Raw genomic sequence first — 20099 nt, 5'->3', positions numbered from 1 at the left:
ATTAAAAATTCAGATCTTAAACAAAAATCTTGGGTTTAGATTTGCAATTTAGTCCCCTTTGTTGTCGAAGTGAATCTTCAGATGCTAACACTACATAAGATAAATTCATACTTAGACTATTTATATAGTTTCACAAGATATAAATATTCAAGCTACCGATATTCCCATGTATTATATTATTTGGGAGAGCTGCTTTCCATTTTGACAAAACTACAGATTTACATCCTTCGAAGCTCCATCAACAGCTTAAATAAGATTTGACTGTGCAGGACCTTAGTCGGTCTGGCATATAATTCTACTCGGTCAAATTTGTCACCCATTTCCAACCACAAAATGTCACTTCCACAGTTCGCAAATCAGTCTGAACTTGATGGTCATAGGCAGCACCATCACAGAAAACTAGCACCTGCAGATTCTAACAAACACAACCTTGACAAGAGCGTGTCTTCTGGGGAGCAAATGTACATGTACGTCGTTTGGACCCAGAAGATTTTATTTAGAGTTCTTTTTGAGATCTTAAGAGAGCCATTGTTGGACCGAGGGCGCTGCCTCTGAGTGCTCTATAGGACCAAGACTTCCTTCCTGAACTCTCTTCTTGATTCCAACCATTATTCTTAGAAAGTTCCACTTTCTTTGCACTCAGAGCCTCGCTGATTTCATCCCACGCACTTACTTTTCCATTACCTGAAGACCAAGCATAAAATAGCCGATTAAACATAACCAGCTACCTAGTAAACTAATCGTGGCATGGCTACAAACTATAATTGATACCTTGTCTAGTGTCGTTGGCATCTCCATTGTTATGGACATGCTTGGAACTTTCTGCAATTTGTTTAGAAGTGATTTCCTGGTTAACTGCAGTTCTCGAAGAATCCAAGTTTCCTTGCCTGATAAGCCGAAGATCAACGAGAGAGGCAAAATCTATCTGTTGAATATCTCTATTTGTCAGTTCATTGCAATCAAGAATAAGAAGCAGATTTAGCATGTGTATGCTAGATTAGTGGTTCCTATAAATAACCATAACGTCCATAACTATGCTTCTATTCATAAACTACAACCCGGTTGTTAATTATATGTATAAATACCAATCATCTGACAAATTGAACGGAAAAAAAACGATTTGAATAATGGCAAACCAAAGAATATGCTTGTCAATAATACCTTTAAAGAGCCATCTTCCCCATACGGGGTTGTATCCGATTGTAATTCAGAATCCTCGTCTATCTCCTTCTTCACAGGTATTGGATATTCTGGAACTGGTATGAGCATAATCCGATTGGATTCCGTGTCGTACCATGATACTTTTCCAGCCTGAAATAGGAAAAGTAACTAGAATAACACATGGGCTGTGGTAACAAAGAATCAGACACAAAATCACATTGTAGATGCACTTTACTCGGAAGGAGGAAATCTCAGGTGTCCAGGTTGATGATAACTCAATCAAACGATATGCAATTAAATCACCTTCCTGCAATAAATAAAACAGAAATTATATAAAACTAAAGTCTAAAATAATACAATAGTTCCATGAATAATACTTGTTAAATTGTTTTATTATTACAAATTTAGTTTTCAATTATAAATGATTTGATAACCAACTGACGGGTTGCCAGTCCTTTCCGCAAGATCCTCTTTTATAAAGAATCAGATTGCGCTTATTCAAGAAATAACGTTTCATAATCATACACAGATAAATTGGCAGCAAATCATTAATTTGATAATGAAGTAACAAATTATATTAGTTAGATAAATACATTTTTGCAATAAAACACAACAGATGTAATAAAAGTCTAATCGGCCCTTTGTTTGACATGTGTTAATCAATAAGAAGTTTGATAATCATTCAGTTTTTCCTCTTTTTGCAACTATGAAAAGTAGCTGCCTACATTAACTATATAAATTTTGAGACTTACGAAATTGGCCATAAAGAAAAAGTTGGGCCTAGAAATGATAAAATGTAATTTAATGAGAACTGCTAACATGACTTGATTATTCCACTTCGCAAAACGTGCATGCCCAACTAAACACTTAAGAAAGCAGATGGAAGCTATCTGTGCAAACCAAACCTGAGGCAAGCCAGTGTACGGTCGAAGTTCATCAAAATTTATTGAACCAACTACAGGAACCGGAGTTTTAGGTTGCTCAGTTTCAGAAAGTAATTGAAGAGGTTCGCTAGTACAAACGTTAGAATTGTTCCTCTTCCAAGATGGAGTTTTCTCTTTGCCCCATTTTTGGCCCTTCTTCTTGTTGGTGATGCCATTCCAATGCAATGTTTCCTAAAGCACAACAAGACAACAATAATTGGCTTCAGTGAACTCGAAGAGATAGAATAAGATATTGCCATATTGGAACATCATGGATACCTTAGGGAAATGGTTTTCCTTTTCCTGCCCAGCCTGATCCGTCACAACTGTAATGAAATATAAGGGCAATCATGAAAATCATAATTGTATGGTCCATGTAAAAGTTGAAATCAAACAAATATAACAAGAAAGCATACAGAAGATACTATCCCACCCCCCTTTGGACCTTAAAAACACTGTTCCCACCAATGCCAAAGCATACCGAGTCTAAAATAGAAAGAAATCACCCAACCTTTTCCAACTGGCTCAAATCGAATGTGACCTGGCTTAACTACCACAGGAACAGTGTCATCATCCATATCAACATCATCATTTTGACTTGGCCCTTGATCTAAATTTGTTTCAAATAACTGTTGCTGTTGCTGCAAAAATATAGTTATCAGACGTCTACACATCAAGAGAGTTATGAGCATATTTGCCAATGCTATTCTAATTCTACATGAGCATTTTTGTCAATTCGGTAGGACATACACATGAACTATATGTATGATAAGACCAAGTACAGCTTCAGCTTTACACATTCAAAATGATAAAAATAAAGAATAGATGCATGACAGTTGTTTTCAACAAAGAAGAAATTTATACCCACCCCCAGGGCACAATCCACATTTGCAATGAAAACCGACATTTGGGACATAAATTTACCTCTTCATTTTGAGCTCTTTCCCTCAGCCAACGCCTTTTTGCCTTCTTACGGCGAGTACTTCTACTAGGACCCTGACAAGAAAGAAAAGAATACAAGGACAATAAATTAGATGAATGACAACACAGCCACCAAAATAGAACTGATTAACAGGTAATTATCTGAAAAGATTGGAAGTCCTTGGATCTAGTTACGTATTTCAAAGTATTTCATTCCTTTCTCTGTTGCCAAAGTCAAACAAAAGGGAACAACAAAGTTGAAATTGAAATTCTATTTCATTCTGTACTCCCCTAGAGCTATACTTCGATAGCAGCAACAGCAACAAAAAATAAAAACACGAAAATTTTGTCAAATCAAAATGAATCAGATCTGATATATCTTTTAGAAGTAAATTTATCATAACTAAAGATACCATACTAGCGTATATAACTAATCCAAATAACAAAAAATCATTCCATACGGAAAAAACTACATTCTATAAGTGTATTTAACATCAAAATTAAAAATGGTAAAAACTGCTAACAAATAACCACAATTTTTAATAGCCATATAATGATGATAGTAATAGGAAACAGTTCCCATAAATAGAAACCTTTTTACTTTCACCAGCTGTGTCAGACAACTCAACATGGGTCCGGCCAGCTCCAAGCTGATCAACCCTAAACAACTATGATTTGTAAGATATCTTTCTAACCAAGCAGGAGGATAAAAAATAAAGTGGTGCAACAATAAAAATATATATGTATAAAAACAAAAATAGAACCTATCTGATGATATCTCTAACAATAATGATCATTTGCATGAAGCTACGTGGTCAAGGAAAATAGCAAAGTTCGACAAATTGTCGACAACAATAGCAAAGAACAAAATCACTGCCCTATAAACGAACCATTCCCATATCAAAATATTAATGAGATGCTATGATATAAGCAAAGGAAAATCTAAAGAAGGTGGTAGGATGAAGCAGTAGAAGAGGCTAAATATTTCTATTTCGCAGATTTCACTACCAAAAAAATCAGTTAAAAAAAATTCATGAAGCTTGGAAGTTCATTCCCATTATTATAATAAAGCTGCAGGAACCACCTCTCTGCATTGGTAGTTGACTTAATAATATTGTTGCTTTTTCCACCAATTTCAATGCTGCTGGATGTATCGGAATCACATTCGCTAGAACTGCTGGATGAATCCTTTTTGCTTACTAGGACCTTTTGTGGGAGGTTAGACTTCAGATGGTTTCTTTCTTCATGCTTTTCATCAGTGTGCCGAACATCTGCTATGATAGTTGGAAATTCTTCAGTAGGGGAAGATTTATTTTTCTTCCTCCTGTAATTTTTAAATTTGAAATGAGTACCAGAACATATAAACTGATTGAAATTATAAGCGTTAAGGAGAAATTGGAGTTAACCAAGTATATATACCAATGGTAATAATTATCATTTATAAGCACAAAAGAAAAAAAGGAATTAGAAAGCAAAATGTACCACTCAAGTTCTGTTAAAGAAGACGGAAAACAAGAAGTATAAGGAACATCAAAACTCAAACATGGAAATATTGCTAGAAAGCATAAAGACAACTCCGCAGCCATTTTGATGAAGAATAATAAGTTAGATTATTTGTATAGTTTCATCACATTGTTAGTTGGAGGATCAAGTTGGCCAAATACCCATCTTCTATGCCAAAAAAAGTATACTTATTACTAGATAATCATGTTCACTCTCAGTGTTAGTCTCAATAGGCATCAGAATATCAGAGTTGATACAGGCACTATACGTACTTTGAATTGTGAATAATCTTCGAAGCTTTCCTTTTTTTGGACACTTTTTTTCCTACTGGCACAGCTTTCACCGGCAAAGTAGCATTAGTTTCATCTTCCTCTGATTGACTCTCATACCCATTAGATTCATTTTCAAACTCCTTATCAGCCAGAAATTTCACTCCATTGTCAACAGGTTTCCTCTCCCTGAACTCCTCAGTTTCGATCAATCTGTCACCTTCGCCCAGAATAGTTGCCTTACTTTTCTTCTTCTTCACTCTGGTCAACAAAGAAAGTTTTAAATTCCAGCAAAAGAGTAAATGAAAACATAAACAAATGTCACTCACAAACCAACCTGACAATGTCCCTATCCTTCAAGATACAAACCGACTCAAATGGAGGTAACACAAAGCCATCCATCTACCATAAATACAAAGACAAACAATGTTCCACCATTACGAAGAGTGAAAACAATGAAAAGTAAAGCAAGAGAATAGAGAGGAAAAAAAAACAAATTCGTTCCACAGCGAAAATTTTCATTTCGTTTCTACAAGCGATTGAAACTTGATTCAAGTAGACCACTTGAGCATATACAATCGCAGATACTTCCACGAACTTCATCCTTAGACAATCGTTGAGTAAAGTAACATGATCAGAGAGAGAGAGAGAGAGAGAGAGAGATAGATCTTACAGACAGGATGACACCGTTGGGACAAGCATCGTGAAGACGGAAAACGGAGAGGATGTAGGAGGATAAGTCGGAAATAGTTCGGAGATGAGGTTTTAGGAAAATCCAGCTGCGGCTCAACCCGGTGAGGGAATCGGTGAGTAGGTCCTTGTCTTTGAACGAAACTCGCAGTCTCACAGCCTCCATCATGCAGCAGAGAGGAGGGAAAATGGCGGCGAAGAACGTAGAAATGGGAATCGAAACAATGGAGTGCAGAGTTTCGAAGTTGTTAAACCCCCTTTGGGCCTTTACGATGTCAGTCCATCGTCGGTCGTCACTCGGCCACGGGCGGTCGAAGGAGGTTCAGCAGCTGTTAATTAGGTTGTGTTTTTTCGGCTTCGTAAGTTGTAAGGCGCATTTTCGAAATTTAATAATTAATTAGTGTAATGGTCAAAGATAACAAATTTGATAAAATACCGTAAAATTTCATATTATATCAACGATAGATATAGATAGACATTGATAAGATTTTATCGGTTATATTTATAGACAATAATAGAAATCTATCATCAATAAAATTTTAAATTTTATTATATGTCGTAAATATTTTAGTTTATTTTATTATCTTTAAAAATATCTATATTTTAAAAAGATTAAATTATAAAATTAACATAAAGTTGTTTGTGTCCAGAATATCATTCAATTTTCAAAAGTTTAAAAAATGTCCTTACAATTTATCAGTTTTGAATGAAAATCATTAAGGTTTTTTAAAAAATACTTATAAACTATTGAAAAGTTTCATAAATACTATTAAACTTGAAAAAATTAAAGCTTAGTCACCGTGACCTAATCCTTGTTTAGAGAAAATGTTATGTTTTCAGGGTTATCATAACCCATATTTTGTTTCTCTCATTCCACTGATCGACTTCTCATAATCCTACCTCTTCAACTTCACCATGGTTTTACTATTTCATTTATCTTTTAAATTTTACTCTTTTTAATTTGATGATCTTAAAAATAATATTGTTTTTTAATTTATTTTATTTACAAAATTAATTTTAATTAAATATTAATTGTGATTAATCGATACATTTAATCATTGTATTTAACTTTTTTTATATTTTAATATTTTATTAGTTTATTTGTTTTTATTTTTTTTACATTTTTAAATATTTTATTATTTTATTATTTTATTTGTTTCACATTTACGAAAACTAATAAGATTTGTTGAAAGAAATTTTATGAAATTCATGTACTGCATTCAGAATATGATTTAAAAAATTATTCTCACGTAATAATTATTTTAAAAAAAAATTGGCAAATTATTTTATAAAAACTATGTAAATTAAACATATAAAATTTATGTATTGGAATTAGAATGTGAATTAATAATTTATTCACATGTAAGCAAAAAATGTTAAAAATGGATGTCGTGTTTAAATAAATTATTGAAAATTGTTTTATGAGAGTAAGACATTTTGGAAAATTAAACATACAAAATTGGTGTATTGAATTTAGAAAATAAAATTTTTTTAAAAAAAATTAATAATTTATTCGCACATAACAATCTCGTAAAAACGTTGAAAATGGACGTCACATTTTAAAAAAAATATTGAAAAATGTTTTATAAAAATATGACAAATTGGTAAATTAAATATACGAAACTTGTATATTTTGATTTATAATACAAATTTTTAAAAAATGAAAAAATAAATTTCATAACATTACCTACGTAACCCTTCTCTAAACACATCTTATTATAACACTGTCATAACCTTACCAAATAACCTTTCTCCCAAACACATGTTATTATAAAACTATATTTTTAAACTTTTCCTCCAAACACATGTTATGATAAAACTAGATTTATCGTAACACTAACCTTTTATAATCCAACTCTTCCCCCCAAACGGTATATTTTTTTATACAAACCACGACCATTTTTTTTATAATTTAGTCTTTTAAAATGTGAATTTAATTTTTTATGAAATAGTCACCAGTGATAAAAATAAAATATTTGTTTACTTGAAGGTTTTCAAATATTGTAAAAAAAATCAAACTATTTACAAACTATAGAAAAAATATTAAATTATATATGGTTCATTTGATTTTTTTTGTTATATTTTATAAATAATTTTAATAATTTTGTTATTTATTACCGTTCCTCTTTACTTAAGTCTATAATCTTGTTATTACTAACGTGTCTCCATATTAATGAATAGGCTTCTAAAATTAAGTTTAAACCGTTGTCATAACATTGTTTTCCATACTCTTACGTTTTATTATGTCTTTTGTACTAATGCTATTTAAAAGTTATTCCATATTTTGAAAGGTAAAAAAAAATTATTTTTAGAATTTGATTAGATATTCCAAATGTTTTTTTAATGAAAGTGAAAAGCAATAGTTACAAAATTGAACAAACACATGTGAAAATTTAAAAACAAACAATAAAAAACGAAGTCATTTTCAATCATAATCTAACCTTTCCCTTTTTTCGTTTGTTTGTTTTATTTTTTTCTTCTGTTTAGAACAACCCAATTAAAGAATCAATTTCAAAATAAACAAGAGATCCAAATCACAATACGTAGGGAGAAACAAGAATAGAAGTCACATTCTCATCCAACGTCTTATGGGTCAAAGAGTGAACCAAAACATTATTTCAGTTGACAAACATGAGTAAAAGAGATATGACTCAAATTCATTTGTGTAGACTTTAGCCTAATGGATGAAAAAGAAAAAAACTATTGTTAATTATAATATTTATATGCTATAATATATAATTATATTTAAAAAATATTAGAAATTTGGAGGAGAATCCTTAAAAGCAACGCAAAATAATATTTACAAAATATAATATATATACAACTCAAATTTAAAAATACATAGCCTACCCACAACGCAACTCCTACAACTCACAATTTTAGGTTGGATGGTCCGAGTCATTTAGACTATCGGTTAATTTAAACACCCGTAACATTAGCCTACTATCTCATTTATCTTATGTGATCCATCATTGACAGATTTTGGCAAGATCATGGAGGAGTTACCACAGCCAGAGAGTTGTCATTGTTAATATATTTCACAGCATATGAAAGGTCTTTAAGAAACTAACGAAGAGGAAGACAAAGGCAGTTAGGGTGGGATCCATAGGAGGCAGCAAGAATTGCTCAAATAGATGAAACAGGTTGTTGAAGCCCAACTTCCTGCTGACAAAAGAAACTTCAATGGAACTTTTTAAGAGCCAGCGAGAGAGTTAAGAAGATGAGATCGAAAGAAGTTCATGTCCGAGGAGCAAGATGCTTGTGAAACTATACGGCAATGATCTCCTCTTTTTCTACCCCCCCCCCCCCCCCCCAATCAAATGAAAAAGATGGAGTTAGAAGAAAGTTATAAAAGAAAGATAAGTAAATAATTGCTTGCATTTTGTTCGATAAGTATCGCGCTCTCTAAATTTCTTCCTCTTGTTATCAATTTTTTATCGATGTTTTTTAAAATCAAGTCAAGTTTTGAAAACTTTCAAAACGTAGTTTTTCGAAAATTAGTTTTTGGACGAGAGTTGTGTGCGCGTTAGATTCTTGTGTAGGAGTCTCTCTAACATTTTTGGTATTGTTGGAAGGGACAACTTTGGAGGAAGTAAACTTAATTTTCAAGAATAAAAAACGAAAAACTCAATATAGTTACCCCTACATAATGTGTGTTGAATTTACGACGGAACGAAAATAAATTTGTAAAAAGTAAAAAGGATAGAAAATAGAGTTTTAATTAAAAATGTTTGAAACAAAAATGAGTTCAATCTAAATATGAATTTTGGATTACATTACAATCCATTTCAATTCAATTACGAATGTCCAAACACTGTTTCATTAAAGTTGGGGAAACGGTATTGAACTCTACTATATGTTTAAGGATTCACGATTTAAAATAATCAATTCAATACTTTCTTAATATCTTAATTCTACAAATAAGCAACACTCAAGACTTTACGAACTTTTAATTTCTAACTCACGACTATGAAGTGGACAAATTTTATATGTTTGCTTTATCAACCCATTGATGAAACAACAATATATGAAATAGAAAAAAAAAAAAAAACAACGTAGTTTCTCAAATCTAACCCCTTTTTTTATAAGTACTTCTTCAAAAGCGTTAGCAAACAAATCTTAAAACATATACATTCACGTATATATGTTCTTAATATTTTTAAAATGTAACATTACCAAAAAAAATTGTTGCAACAAAATTGCAACTTTACCATTGACATTTCACAAAACGATTCAAAACTATCATCTGGATAAAAATCTATATTCAAATATCAAGATAAAATTGAGACAGTATAATTAATTTTGAATTATTGGAGCATAGAAGAATATTTTTAAACAAATAAAAAAAAAAGATTTACTTAGTTTCTTACCGAACCAAACCTAATAGATATAAATGATAATGTATATTAGTGTATGAAATATTTGTAAGCATTTATTTTTAAAATTGTTATTTAAAATAATTTTTGGATTTACAATAGCTAAGTATACTTAAGTACATAACTAATTATAGATCCCAAGAGATGATGATGAGGGCCTTGTGATTGGATTATGAAAAGACAAAAATACCCCGAAACAAAAAGGTAATTTCATATAATGTCCTTTTAAGAGTCAGGCTAGTCTCGTCTCGATTCGACTGATATCCACGATCTCACATGGACCTTGGAAATCTTCATACGGAGAAGAAGAAACGATACCAAAGTGAAGTTCGTTCCACAACATAGAAAAAAAAAACGAACTCACTGAATAATTCTGGCTTTCACTCCAAAGCGAGCCATGGTTGAGCTCAGGCACTCGAGCTCGCTTGGGAATAGAGCCACTTCTTCGCCAATGAAGCGGGACGAAGACTCCTCTCCGTTAGTCCCTGACCGCCAGTCTGAAGACCATGACGATCGTGATCGTCATTCGATCCGTGATCGTTCTTACTCTAGGCTCACTTTTCAATCCTTATGCCCTTACTTTGGTGATGATTCTAGGGTTTCTCCTTATAACTCCAAGATCTCACTCTTCCTTGTCTTTCTAGTAGTTGCTGCTGGCTTGATCGCTGTTATTTCAATTGTTAGACGTTTGGTTAGTTCTCCATTGCCTCTTTGCTTTGCATTTATCGCTGGATTTCGTCTAATTTTATGGGAAATGTGTGTGTTGCTGTCTGATTCGTTGTAACAATTTCCGTGATTGATAATGAGGAAGGAATTACTGGCTTTGTTTTTTTTTTTTTTTGGTTTTTTTTTTTACTTTTCATTTTGTTTGGGGAAATCCAATGCATTTCTTCTCATTGCAATGCAAGGAATGAGGCATGGTTCGACAAATTTCCTGATGCTAGATTTAAGAAGCTCGATGGAAATGTTTAAATTGTTGTAGATGTTCTGATGTTAGATTTAAGAAGTTTAATAGGAATGTGCGAATAGTTCAAGTAGTTTCTGATGGGTATCATTGGTTTCTTCATTGTAGAATTCCCCGTACTTGTGTGAAAAAGATGGCATTACTCTACATTGTCCACCGGTAAGTTCTCGGGGTGTATCTTCTTCTTCTCATTCTTGAAATATTTTCTAAAGAAATGGATTCGCCACTTTAGGTTAAGGAACGTCCTTCACTCTGGGAGAATCCTTACTCGGCAACAACATCTTGGAAGCCTTGTGCTGAGCTTCGTGATTCTGAAATCTCAGGTAACCTTGGTTTAATATCGGAATATATAGAGGAGACTTTATTTTTTCTACTTTAGCTCTCCCTTTCTTCTTGTACGCTTCGAACTTAGAATGTTCTTTTGCTTTTGACAGATCTTCCGCCTGAAAATGAAACAAATGGCTACGTATTCATCCATGCTGAAGGCGGTCTCAATCAGCAGAGAATTGCCGTGTGATATCTCCCTGCCAAACTTCAATATTAATAACCAAAATTTCCAGGGTTCTTGTCAATTAACTTTTCCTTTTCTTGCTTGCAGATTTGCAATGCGGTTGCTGTGGCTAAAATACTAAACGCAACACTTATTTTGCCAGTTTTAAAGCAAGATCAAATCTGGAAGGACCAAACGTAAGTCTTAAGATATGTAGGCATGTGAAATAGATGATTGAATTCTCTGTTGCTATTTTTTCCCCTAACATTTGTAAGATTGTTCTTTTATTCTAGGTTTTTAAATTCTTAATGCTTAATGAAAAATATATAACTAATGAATTGTTGTAATTGTTTGGAAATAATGAACCAAATGAAACTGCTCAATTTGGTAAATATTCTGCCAACATCTCAACTCATTACAGTCACCCTAAGAATGTTTCTTTGGTCTGCTGCTCAAGAATTTTTAAGCTTTTCATTGTTGTTTCCCTTTGTCAAGCTTTATTTGCTCAACTGAAAATGACTATTTTAGTAGTGTGGATGTTTGCGCCAATACTTCTCAAATAGTCCTGTAAAGGCTGTAATGTTTGTGATCAGAAAAGTTTAGGACGGTAAAATATTATTGAGACTAGAAAGCTTCGTAGTACATTGCTTTTAATGTCATTATGTTACATTTTTAATGCAAGGTGGGCTCTTTTTAAGAGCTACACTTTCTATATCAATGGTTGAACTTGAAATGTCTCGATACCTCTTAGACATCTGGCCAAGCCATTTTGGTACTTTGAATTATTTTCATGAAGGTACTCATATGGTCATCTTGAATTGCCTACCATGGCCAAGCCACCGTACATTAATTTTGTAAAATAAATATAATTTTTATATTCTCCCTTGAAAAAAGGCTATGGCATTGTTGTTAATTGTCCCAACTAGTCTTGGCTAGCTAGTACTCTGCGTTTTTCATTGGCCAACCCCTCAACTCCAAATAGACAAGGCAATTAAAACATTAGTACATATATGTGTTTGAAGAATCGGTTTTTGGTGTTTCTTCACAATAATATATTATGAAAAACAATGCAGGAAATTTGAGGACATTTTTGATGTTGATCATTTCATTAATTATCTGAAGAATGATGTGCGGGTTGTTCGGGATATTCCTGATTGGTTTACAGACAAATCAGAGCTATTTACTAGTATAAGGTTCGTTGATATTTGGTTTTTGTGTAGTTTGATTTTCATCTTAGAGTTGTTAGCTGCACATAGAATATGGGAGGTGTACAGAAAGTTTTTAATTTTTTTCCTTCCAAAAAAATATTGTTTACAGTCAATTGCTTAATGTTTATTTTGTCTGAGCTTTTGTTTATTGAAGTAAATAACTGACAGTTAAATTCCAATATAACATGGCGATTCTTCCTGGCGCCTTAGCTTATCTATACTATTCCCTTCCATTCCCATCTTGAAATTTCGTTACTTAGAGGGCTCAGATTTTTTTCTTCGCAAGAAACTGGCTAATGTACAGCTGTGGTGGAAGAAGTTTCTCATATGATATACAGCTGGCTTGTAATTGTCATTGATCCTTGGATGAAGTTTATTGCAGACGTACAGTCAAGAACATCCCAAAGTATGCACCAGCACAATTTTACATTGACAATGTACTTCCTCGTATCAAAGAGAAGAAGATAATGGCACTGAAACCTTTTGTTGATCGGCTTGGGTAATCTTTTTTCCTTTTTCTTTCTAATGAATTTTGCTTTGTGTATCTGCATACTCACTTTTCATGCATGCAATTTCAACCTAATTAACATTCTTGTCCTTATGGTATCAGGTACGACAATGTTCCTTCAGAAATCAACAGGCTAAGGTGCAGAGTAAACTATCATGCTCTTAAATTTCTTCCTGACATAGAGCATATGGCCGATGTATTAGCTTCAAGGATGAGAAGTCGCACAAACAGTTCAAATCCATATATGTAAGTATGGTTATAACTGGAATGTATAATTAATTATGCATTTGACTTTTGGGTCTAATGCAATCTGTCTACAGGGCTCTTCATCTAAGGTTTGAGAAAGGAATGGTTGGACTGTCATTTTGTGACTTTGTGGGGACCAGAGAGGAAAAAGTCAAGATGGCAGAATATAGGAAAAAAGAATGGCCACGTAGATATAAGGTGACCTAGAAAGTAATTTGTTTTGCCCTATATGTATCAAAATTGTGCCTAAATATGAATAAACAAAAGTCGCTCATTTGATATCCGTTCTTTATTTGGAAATTTTGGTTTGCAGAATGGTTCCCATCTGTGGCAACTGGCCCTGCAGAAAAGAAAGGAAGGACGGTGCCCTCTTGAGCCTGGGGAAGTAGCCGTAATTCTTAGAGCAATGGGCTATCCAAAGGAAACTCAAATTTATGTTGCATCCGGTCAGGTGTATGGCGGACAGAATAGGATGGCACCGCTAAGGAACATGTTCCCAAATCTGGTAAAATATGTCTGTCCTCTTTACGCAACTTCATATTCCTATTGAGAAATGTTCAAAAACTTGCCACACTATTCATGTTTCACATTCAACACTGCTTGAATCATTTAATGTCAGTAGATGCATGACCCGGCCGGAGGATCCATACCAAGTATAAGATGAACGATATAACAATAGAGAACTTGTGTGACATTGATGAACTCGAAAAATCCAATGCAATAAAAACTTGAAGAATTCAATGATCCGGTGGGATGATCTATACCAAGTATAAGATGAATGATATAAAAACAGAGAACTTATGTGACATTGATGAACTAGAAAATCCTAATGGAACTTTCACCATTTGATTCATTTCTTCAAAATTAAAAGATTTGACGTTGATGAATAATCATAATAATCATTCACCATCTTTTTAAACAAATGTCTGTTACTTCCCTCCGATTTTCTCTAAAAATTTGACCTCAAAGATTCCACAGAAATTGACCATCTTTCCATTCACACCAACGTTTAAACTTGTTGGATACCCCAACTCCCCTTTCATGTTCTTTAGCTTTGAAATCAAAATATACAATTACTTGTTCCCTATTTTGATATTTTGATCTCGAGCACTAACAGGTGACAAAGGAAGAGCTAGCTACCAAAGAAGAATTGGATAGCTTCAGGAAACATGTTACGAGTTTAGCAGCATTGGATTTCTTAGTATGTTTGAAGTCTGACGTATTTGTGATGACTCATGGAGGCAACTTCGCAAAATTGATTATTGGGGCACGCCGATATTTGGGCCATCGTCTAAAATCCATAAAACCAGATAAAGGGCTAATGTCAAAATCATTCGGAGACCCATACATGGGGTGGGCACCTTTCGTAGAGGATGTCGTTGTCACCCACCAAACCCGAACCGGATTACCAGAAGAAACCTTTCCCAACTATGACCTTTGGGAGAATCCCCTCACCCCATGCATGTGCAGAGCTTAACTAGAACACATATCATATGGGATTTAAACCGATATTTTTTTGGAGAATCTCCTTCCATCAATACCATTTATTTCTTTAGCAAGTGGAAAGTTTCTTCCCCAGAAAGATTGAACATGGGGTGGCTATTGTGAAATGGAGGTTGGAGGAATGAAATGGTTGCTTCTGCCTCGTAAACTGCTGGAGAAAGTTGACGATGCCAATCTTCTGTGGATGTGTTTTTTTGTATCCTTAACGAGAGAACTCGTTTGAGCAGTTTTCTCCATTAAGGAATAGATGATTTTGCAGATGTTCCAGTTGTTGTACGCAAAATGTTGAAGGTCTGGTACGTATAATAAGCAACTCCTGGGATGCATTATATGAACTTACCCAAGCCCATGTACCATTTAACTTCTTTTCTTTTTTCCTCCCTTCTTTTTGTAGTATGATTTGACTTTGTTTTTAGTAAATATGTTGATTAACGTCGTTGCTCACATCTTATAGAATAGCAATTTTTGTCTATCATGAAGTTTTTCGTTTATAGAATTTCGCCTTCCTGGCTGTGGTATCAAATTTGGACCTTGCTAATGCTTTTTTGAGGTCCTTTTTAGCTAATTTGGGTATAGTTTAATGTATAAGACATTAATTACTATTCTAAAGTTTGATCATTTGATTCTCTGCTCTGCAATTATTTAGCTAAAGAAAAAGATAGCGTTCTGGAGTATGTTTCTGAATTTTGTGGTTCTCACTTGTTTTTAAGAATTGGCTCATAGGATGTAAGGCTATTGGTGTTCTTCTTGGTCTGTACACAAAAATGCATTGTCAACCTCCCCTCTCTTGCTCGAATTCCTCCCAAACATTATAAATTTGCCCGATTCCAAATCGAGCAAATGCCCTATTGAATCCTCCCCTCTTTCCTTCTTCGACGTTATCATGAGTTTTCAAGATTTTCTGTTGCACTTTACAGTTTTAATTATGCATACTTTAAGAAAACGGTCCGGGGATTTGAAGTCTAATTTCAATTTGGTCTACAAATTTTGCATGATAAAATTATTAAAAATATGACATGGGATAAAATATTTACGTTTCAAAAAAAAAAAGAAATTTTTAATCTTTTAGTGATTTTGTTAAATGTAAATAATTTGTCAAAATTTTCTATTTTTAAAAAAACCCTCGAATAATATTCTATTAAAATTAATTTTCAATTTTCAATTCATAATTATTTTAAATTAAATAATAAATAGTAATGTCAAAATTAAAACTAAGCTTTTATTGAAAATCTTGAAAGGCAAAAATTGTAATAGTTAGAAACTCAAACTAATGATAAGGATAATAATAATAAAAAAGAAAAATTATAAAAAAGTAGAATATTTGATAAAATATAAAATTATAAAAAATAGAATATTTGACAAAAAATATTTACATTTCGTAAATCAATTTTGTTGTAAATAATTTATCCAATTTTCTATTTTTGAAAAAAATCCCAAAGTATTTTTTTTCTTATATTTGATAAGTAAATAAAATAAATCACTCCAGTTACCAAATTAATGTTCAATTCGCTATGAAACAATAATTAAATGTATATAAAAAAAACCAACAAATCATGCAGCCATAAATCCTCCCAATCTTCCAAATACGCCGACCATCTTCTTCCCCTTTCCTTTCTTATTCTGTAGCCTTAATCTTATTCTTAGCCCAAACACCTCAACCTTATCCAACCAAAATCATCCCAAAATCTCCACAAAAGCCCAAGTCTTAACAACTCCCACGCCTTTGTTACACACACACACACACACACACACATATATATATATGGATCTATGGTCCATCATCTTTCACTCACTTTCTCCCTATCCTTCTCATGGAGTCCCATTCCTTAATCATTGCTTTCACCACTTTCCTTGCACTCTCCCTGATTCCTTGTCCTTCCCTCGCCAAACACCCTTGTAATTTTCCGGCGGTGTTCAACTTCGGCGACTCCAACTCCGACACTGGTGGCTTATCTGCTGTCTTTGGTCAAGCGCCACCGCCCAATGGCAGATCCTATTTCCCTGGCCCTGCCGGCCGCTACTCCGATGGCCGCCTTATTGTCGATTTCATAGGTACTGATTTCCCCTCTTCCTTGCTTCCACATTTCATTTTGTTACTTCAATCTATTGTCTATTACTCCGATAAAATGTAGTTCATCACTCCTTGGGATAAGGCGAGAGAGTAGAGTATATAATCAACCAACAAAGAAAAATACGTACATCAAAGAAACTCCTGATTTCTTGAGTGCTCTCCCTCAATTTCTCATGTGTTTGATTGATTGATTGATTGATTTAATTTCAGCGGAAAGCCTTGGGTTGCCATATTTAAGCGCATATCTTGATGCATTGGGAGCGAATTTCAGTCACGGAGCAAATTTCGCGACAGCAGGTTCAACCATTAGACTCCAAAACAGAACTCTTCAGCAGAGTGGATTCAGCCCTATCTCTCTTAATGTTCAGTACAACGAATTCTATGACTTCCGACGTAGATCTCAAACTCTTCGAAATGGACGTAAGTTATTTGTTCATTTATTAGAATGAAATTGAAATTTATGGCTCTAGATTTGATTTATGCTAAACTGTTGGGTGTCAGTGGGTGGAATCTTTAAGCAATTATTGCCAAAGGAAGAGAGTTTTAGTCGGGCCCTTTACACATTCGATATTGGGCAAAACGATTTGACGAGTGGTTATTTTGCGAACATGAGTCTCCACCAAGTTAAACTCTATATTCCTGATGTTCTCCAACAATTCTCCGAAATCGTCAAGGTTAGTAGTGTTACATACCATTTTAAGTGCCAAGCACTAATCATTTACCATTTTGCCTTTTCTTTTACTCCTTCTTTTTTATATATGAAAAATAACTTCTATTGTTATCAAACAAACAAAGTTTTACTCGAAGTAACATTTAATATCACTAAAATATTAGAGATACTTATGAAAGTTTGAGAATTTAGAGTACATTAGAAAAATTAGTTCTTACTTTCGCAAAATTAAAAGATGAAAAGTGTGTTTTAGTTCGAAAATTAAGTATAAACTAATTCGTGTATTAGGGGTGTTCAAAAAATAGTTGGAAACTGAATCGAACCACAATCGAATGCATGCAGTTCGATAGTTTCTTATGTTGTTCGGTTTGGTTTGGTTTAAGACATTAAACCGATTTTAAAACGGAATTTAACCATAACGATCGTATAGATCCTGTAAGAGGATAAACGATTCTGATCGTGTGTGAAAGCTAAACAATTATATAGAAAACTAAACGATTGTGTAATCGTATAGAAAGCTAAAAGATCGTGTAGGAAGATGTAGGTACAGGAGATGATTTAAAACTGAAACCGAATTGCATTTGCGATTCGATTTCGATTCAGTTTTGACACAAATGAGCGATTTAGTCCGATTTCGGATAAAGTCTTTTTTTTTTTTTTTTTTTGCATTTTGCGGTTTAGTACAATTTCAGTTTCAAACCGAACCAAACCGTAAACACTCCTATCATACCTATCATGTATGTAATTTATTTATACCTAACATTTTTAAAATTTTCAATTTTGTGTCTTTCTGACAAATCTTTACCAAATTCAAATCTATATAATATTAGGATAAGCTGGCAAAAGGTTGAGACAAATACTGATACTTACAAATTGAGAATTTATAATAATTTAACTTTAAAAAGAATCGAAAAACAAAGACAAAAATCTAAGCTCTAATTTGTTCTTTTATCTTACCATATTATAAACATGGATCTTAGAAATTTATTATTCTCTGGAGTACCTTAATTTAGTGGGTGCATAGTCAAGGAGGAAGATTCTTCTGGATCCATAACACGGGGCCGGTGGGGTGCCTTCCATATGTACTGGACCGCGAGCCCGTTCCAGCGTCGGACTACGACCAATATGGGTGCGCCACTCCTTTCAATGACTTGGCTCAATATTTCAACCGTGGCCTCAAACAAGCCGTCATGGAACTTCGCAAAGCTTTGCCCGACTCTGCCATTACTTATGTTGATGTCTACTCTCTCAAATACGCTCTCGTTTCCCAACACAAGAAATACGGTAACTTCTTCCTACTTTCCTATTTCTTTTACTAATACTTTAAATTAGATTTCGGGATAATTAAAAGAAAAAAATAGCAAATTCTACTAAATATTTATGATATATAATAAATAACCACAACAGTTTCTTTCATTATTAGAATTCAAAGTTTTAAATATTTTAATTTATTTTATTATTTTTAAAAATAACTCTAATTATAAATGTGTTTTTTTAGAGAATACATGTGTTCGGTTTTTGAATTTTAGAAATTTCAAAAGACAATTTTTAATCTTTTAGAGAAATGATGCATTTAACTTTTAATACTTTAAAAGGTATTTTTTAGTCATTTTTGTGTGATAGGCTTAGAAAGGTTGTTGAAATAACTTTTATTTAAATAATTATTTTGAAATTATCTATCTTCTTTGAAATTACTTTTCTAATTTAAAATGTCAATTTTAATTGTTTAAAATAATAATAAAAGGAAAAAGCACTTCAACCATCTATTAAACCTTAAAAAAGTTAAGTCACTCTTTGAAAATTTAAGAACTATATACACATGTTCTTCAAAACTCGAGGTGGAAAAGGTAGTTTCCAAATTTAGGTCTGTTTGATCTTTGAACTTATCTAATAGGTCACTAAACTTTATCTTTTGAAAGTTCGTAGATCTCTAGGCACGTGTTATACTTTTTAGACATAAAATTGAAACTTTACACAATTTGAAAATTTTTAGATCTTTTAAACCCAAAATTAAATATTTTAGAGAACTTTTTAGATGAAAGCCAAAAAGATGGTAACTAATAAATAAGTTGTTGCCGATGGTAAGTTTAATTTAAGTGGGGAATTGAAATGTAGGGTTTGAGTATCCATTGAGAACATGCTGTGGACATGGTGGAAAGTACAACTTCAATGTGAAGCTTGGTTGTGGAGGAAAGAAAACGATAAATGGGAAAGAAGTTTTGATTGGAAAATCATGCAAAAACCCAGAGGTTTATGTGAATTGGGATGGTGTTCATTACACTCAAGCAGCTAACAAATGGATCTTCAATCAAATTAAAGATGGTTCTTATTCAGATCCACCTATCCCTTTGAACAAGGCTTGTCACAAAACTTTATCTTAAAAATTCATATTTAATCTACTCTATTAACTATTACTACCCACCTATGCTCCCCTTTCTTTTCCTCGTCTGAATTTTTGTGGTTGGTACCATAATTGTATCAAAATCATCTAAAGCCTATCTTGACCCTTTCGTTATAAAGGGGAAGAAGTTTCAGGAGATTTGAAATACCAACTTCGAAGAAAGAGTATATCAATTTGGGTCGAATTATATCCATT

The 20099-nt window shown here is 33.1% G+C and overlaps 3 protein-coding genes across 4 annotated transcripts; 2 read left to right on the top strand and 1 right to left on the bottom strand.

The window, feature by feature from the left end:
• Positions 1 to 16: 16 nt before the first annotated feature.
• On the bottom strand, positions 17 to 5832 carry LOC103488955 (coilin). Of its 2 annotated transcripts, none has more exons than XM_008447920.3 (13): positions 5451 to 5832; positions 5115 to 5179; positions 4781 to 5038; positions 4090 to 4329; positions 3599 to 3665; positions 3009 to 3080; positions 2596 to 2725; positions 2364 to 2410; positions 2067 to 2276; positions 1397 to 1468; positions 1162 to 1311; positions 772 to 925; positions 17 to 684 (listed from the first exon to the last, which is right to left on the bottom strand). In XM_008447920.3, exons 1-13 carry the CDS (start codon positions 5634 to 5636, stop codon positions 497 to 499), a joined length of 1839 nt encoding a protein of 612 aa, XP_008446142.1. In that variant the 5' UTR covers positions 5637 to 5832; the 3' UTR covers positions 17 to 496. The 2 variants fall into 2 exon arrangements, with proteins under 2 accessions (XP_008446142.1, XP_008446143.1); XM_008447921.3 differs by having other exon boundaries at positions 2596 to 2719.
• A 4259-nt stretch (positions 5833 to 10091) lies between these two features.
• Positions 10092 to 15206, top strand: LOC103488958 (protein PECTIC ARABINOGALACTAN SYNTHESIS-RELATED). Its single transcript, XM_008447924.3, has 11 exons — positions 10092 to 10534; positions 10916 to 10966; positions 11040 to 11130; positions 11242 to 11318; positions 11406 to 11494; positions 12371 to 12490; positions 12888 to 13004; positions 13116 to 13259; positions 13334 to 13457; positions 13573 to 13764; positions 14377 to 15206. Exons 1-11 carry the CDS (start codon positions 10241 to 10243, stop codon positions 14734 to 14736), a joined length of 1659 nt encoding a protein of 552 aa, XP_008446146.1. The 5' UTR covers positions 10092 to 10240; the 3' UTR covers positions 14737 to 15206.
• Positions 15207 to 15348: 142 nt separating this feature from the next.
• Positions 15349 to 20066, top strand: LOC103488959 (GDSL esterase/lipase At3g26430). The gene is made up of 5 exons (XM_008447925.3): positions 15349 to 16814; positions 17044 to 17253; positions 17335 to 17507; positions 18517 to 18787; positions 19619 to 20066. Exons 1-5 carry the CDS (start codon positions 16574 to 16576, stop codon positions 19882 to 19884), a joined length of 1161 nt encoding a protein of 386 aa, XP_008446147.1. The 5' UTR covers positions 15349 to 16573; the 3' UTR covers positions 19885 to 20066.
• Positions 20067 to 20099: the final 33 nt, after the last annotated feature.

Source organism: Cucumis melo, chromosome 10 (assembly GCF_025177605.1).
Source record: "Cucumis melo cultivar AY chromosome 10, USDA_Cmelo_AY_1.0, whole genome shotgun sequence".
Taxonomy (NCBI): Eukaryota; Viridiplantae; Streptophyta; class Magnoliopsida; order Cucurbitales; family Cucurbitaceae; genus Cucumis; species Cucumis melo.
This window is presented reverse-complemented; position numbering and strand designations above follow the sequence as displayed.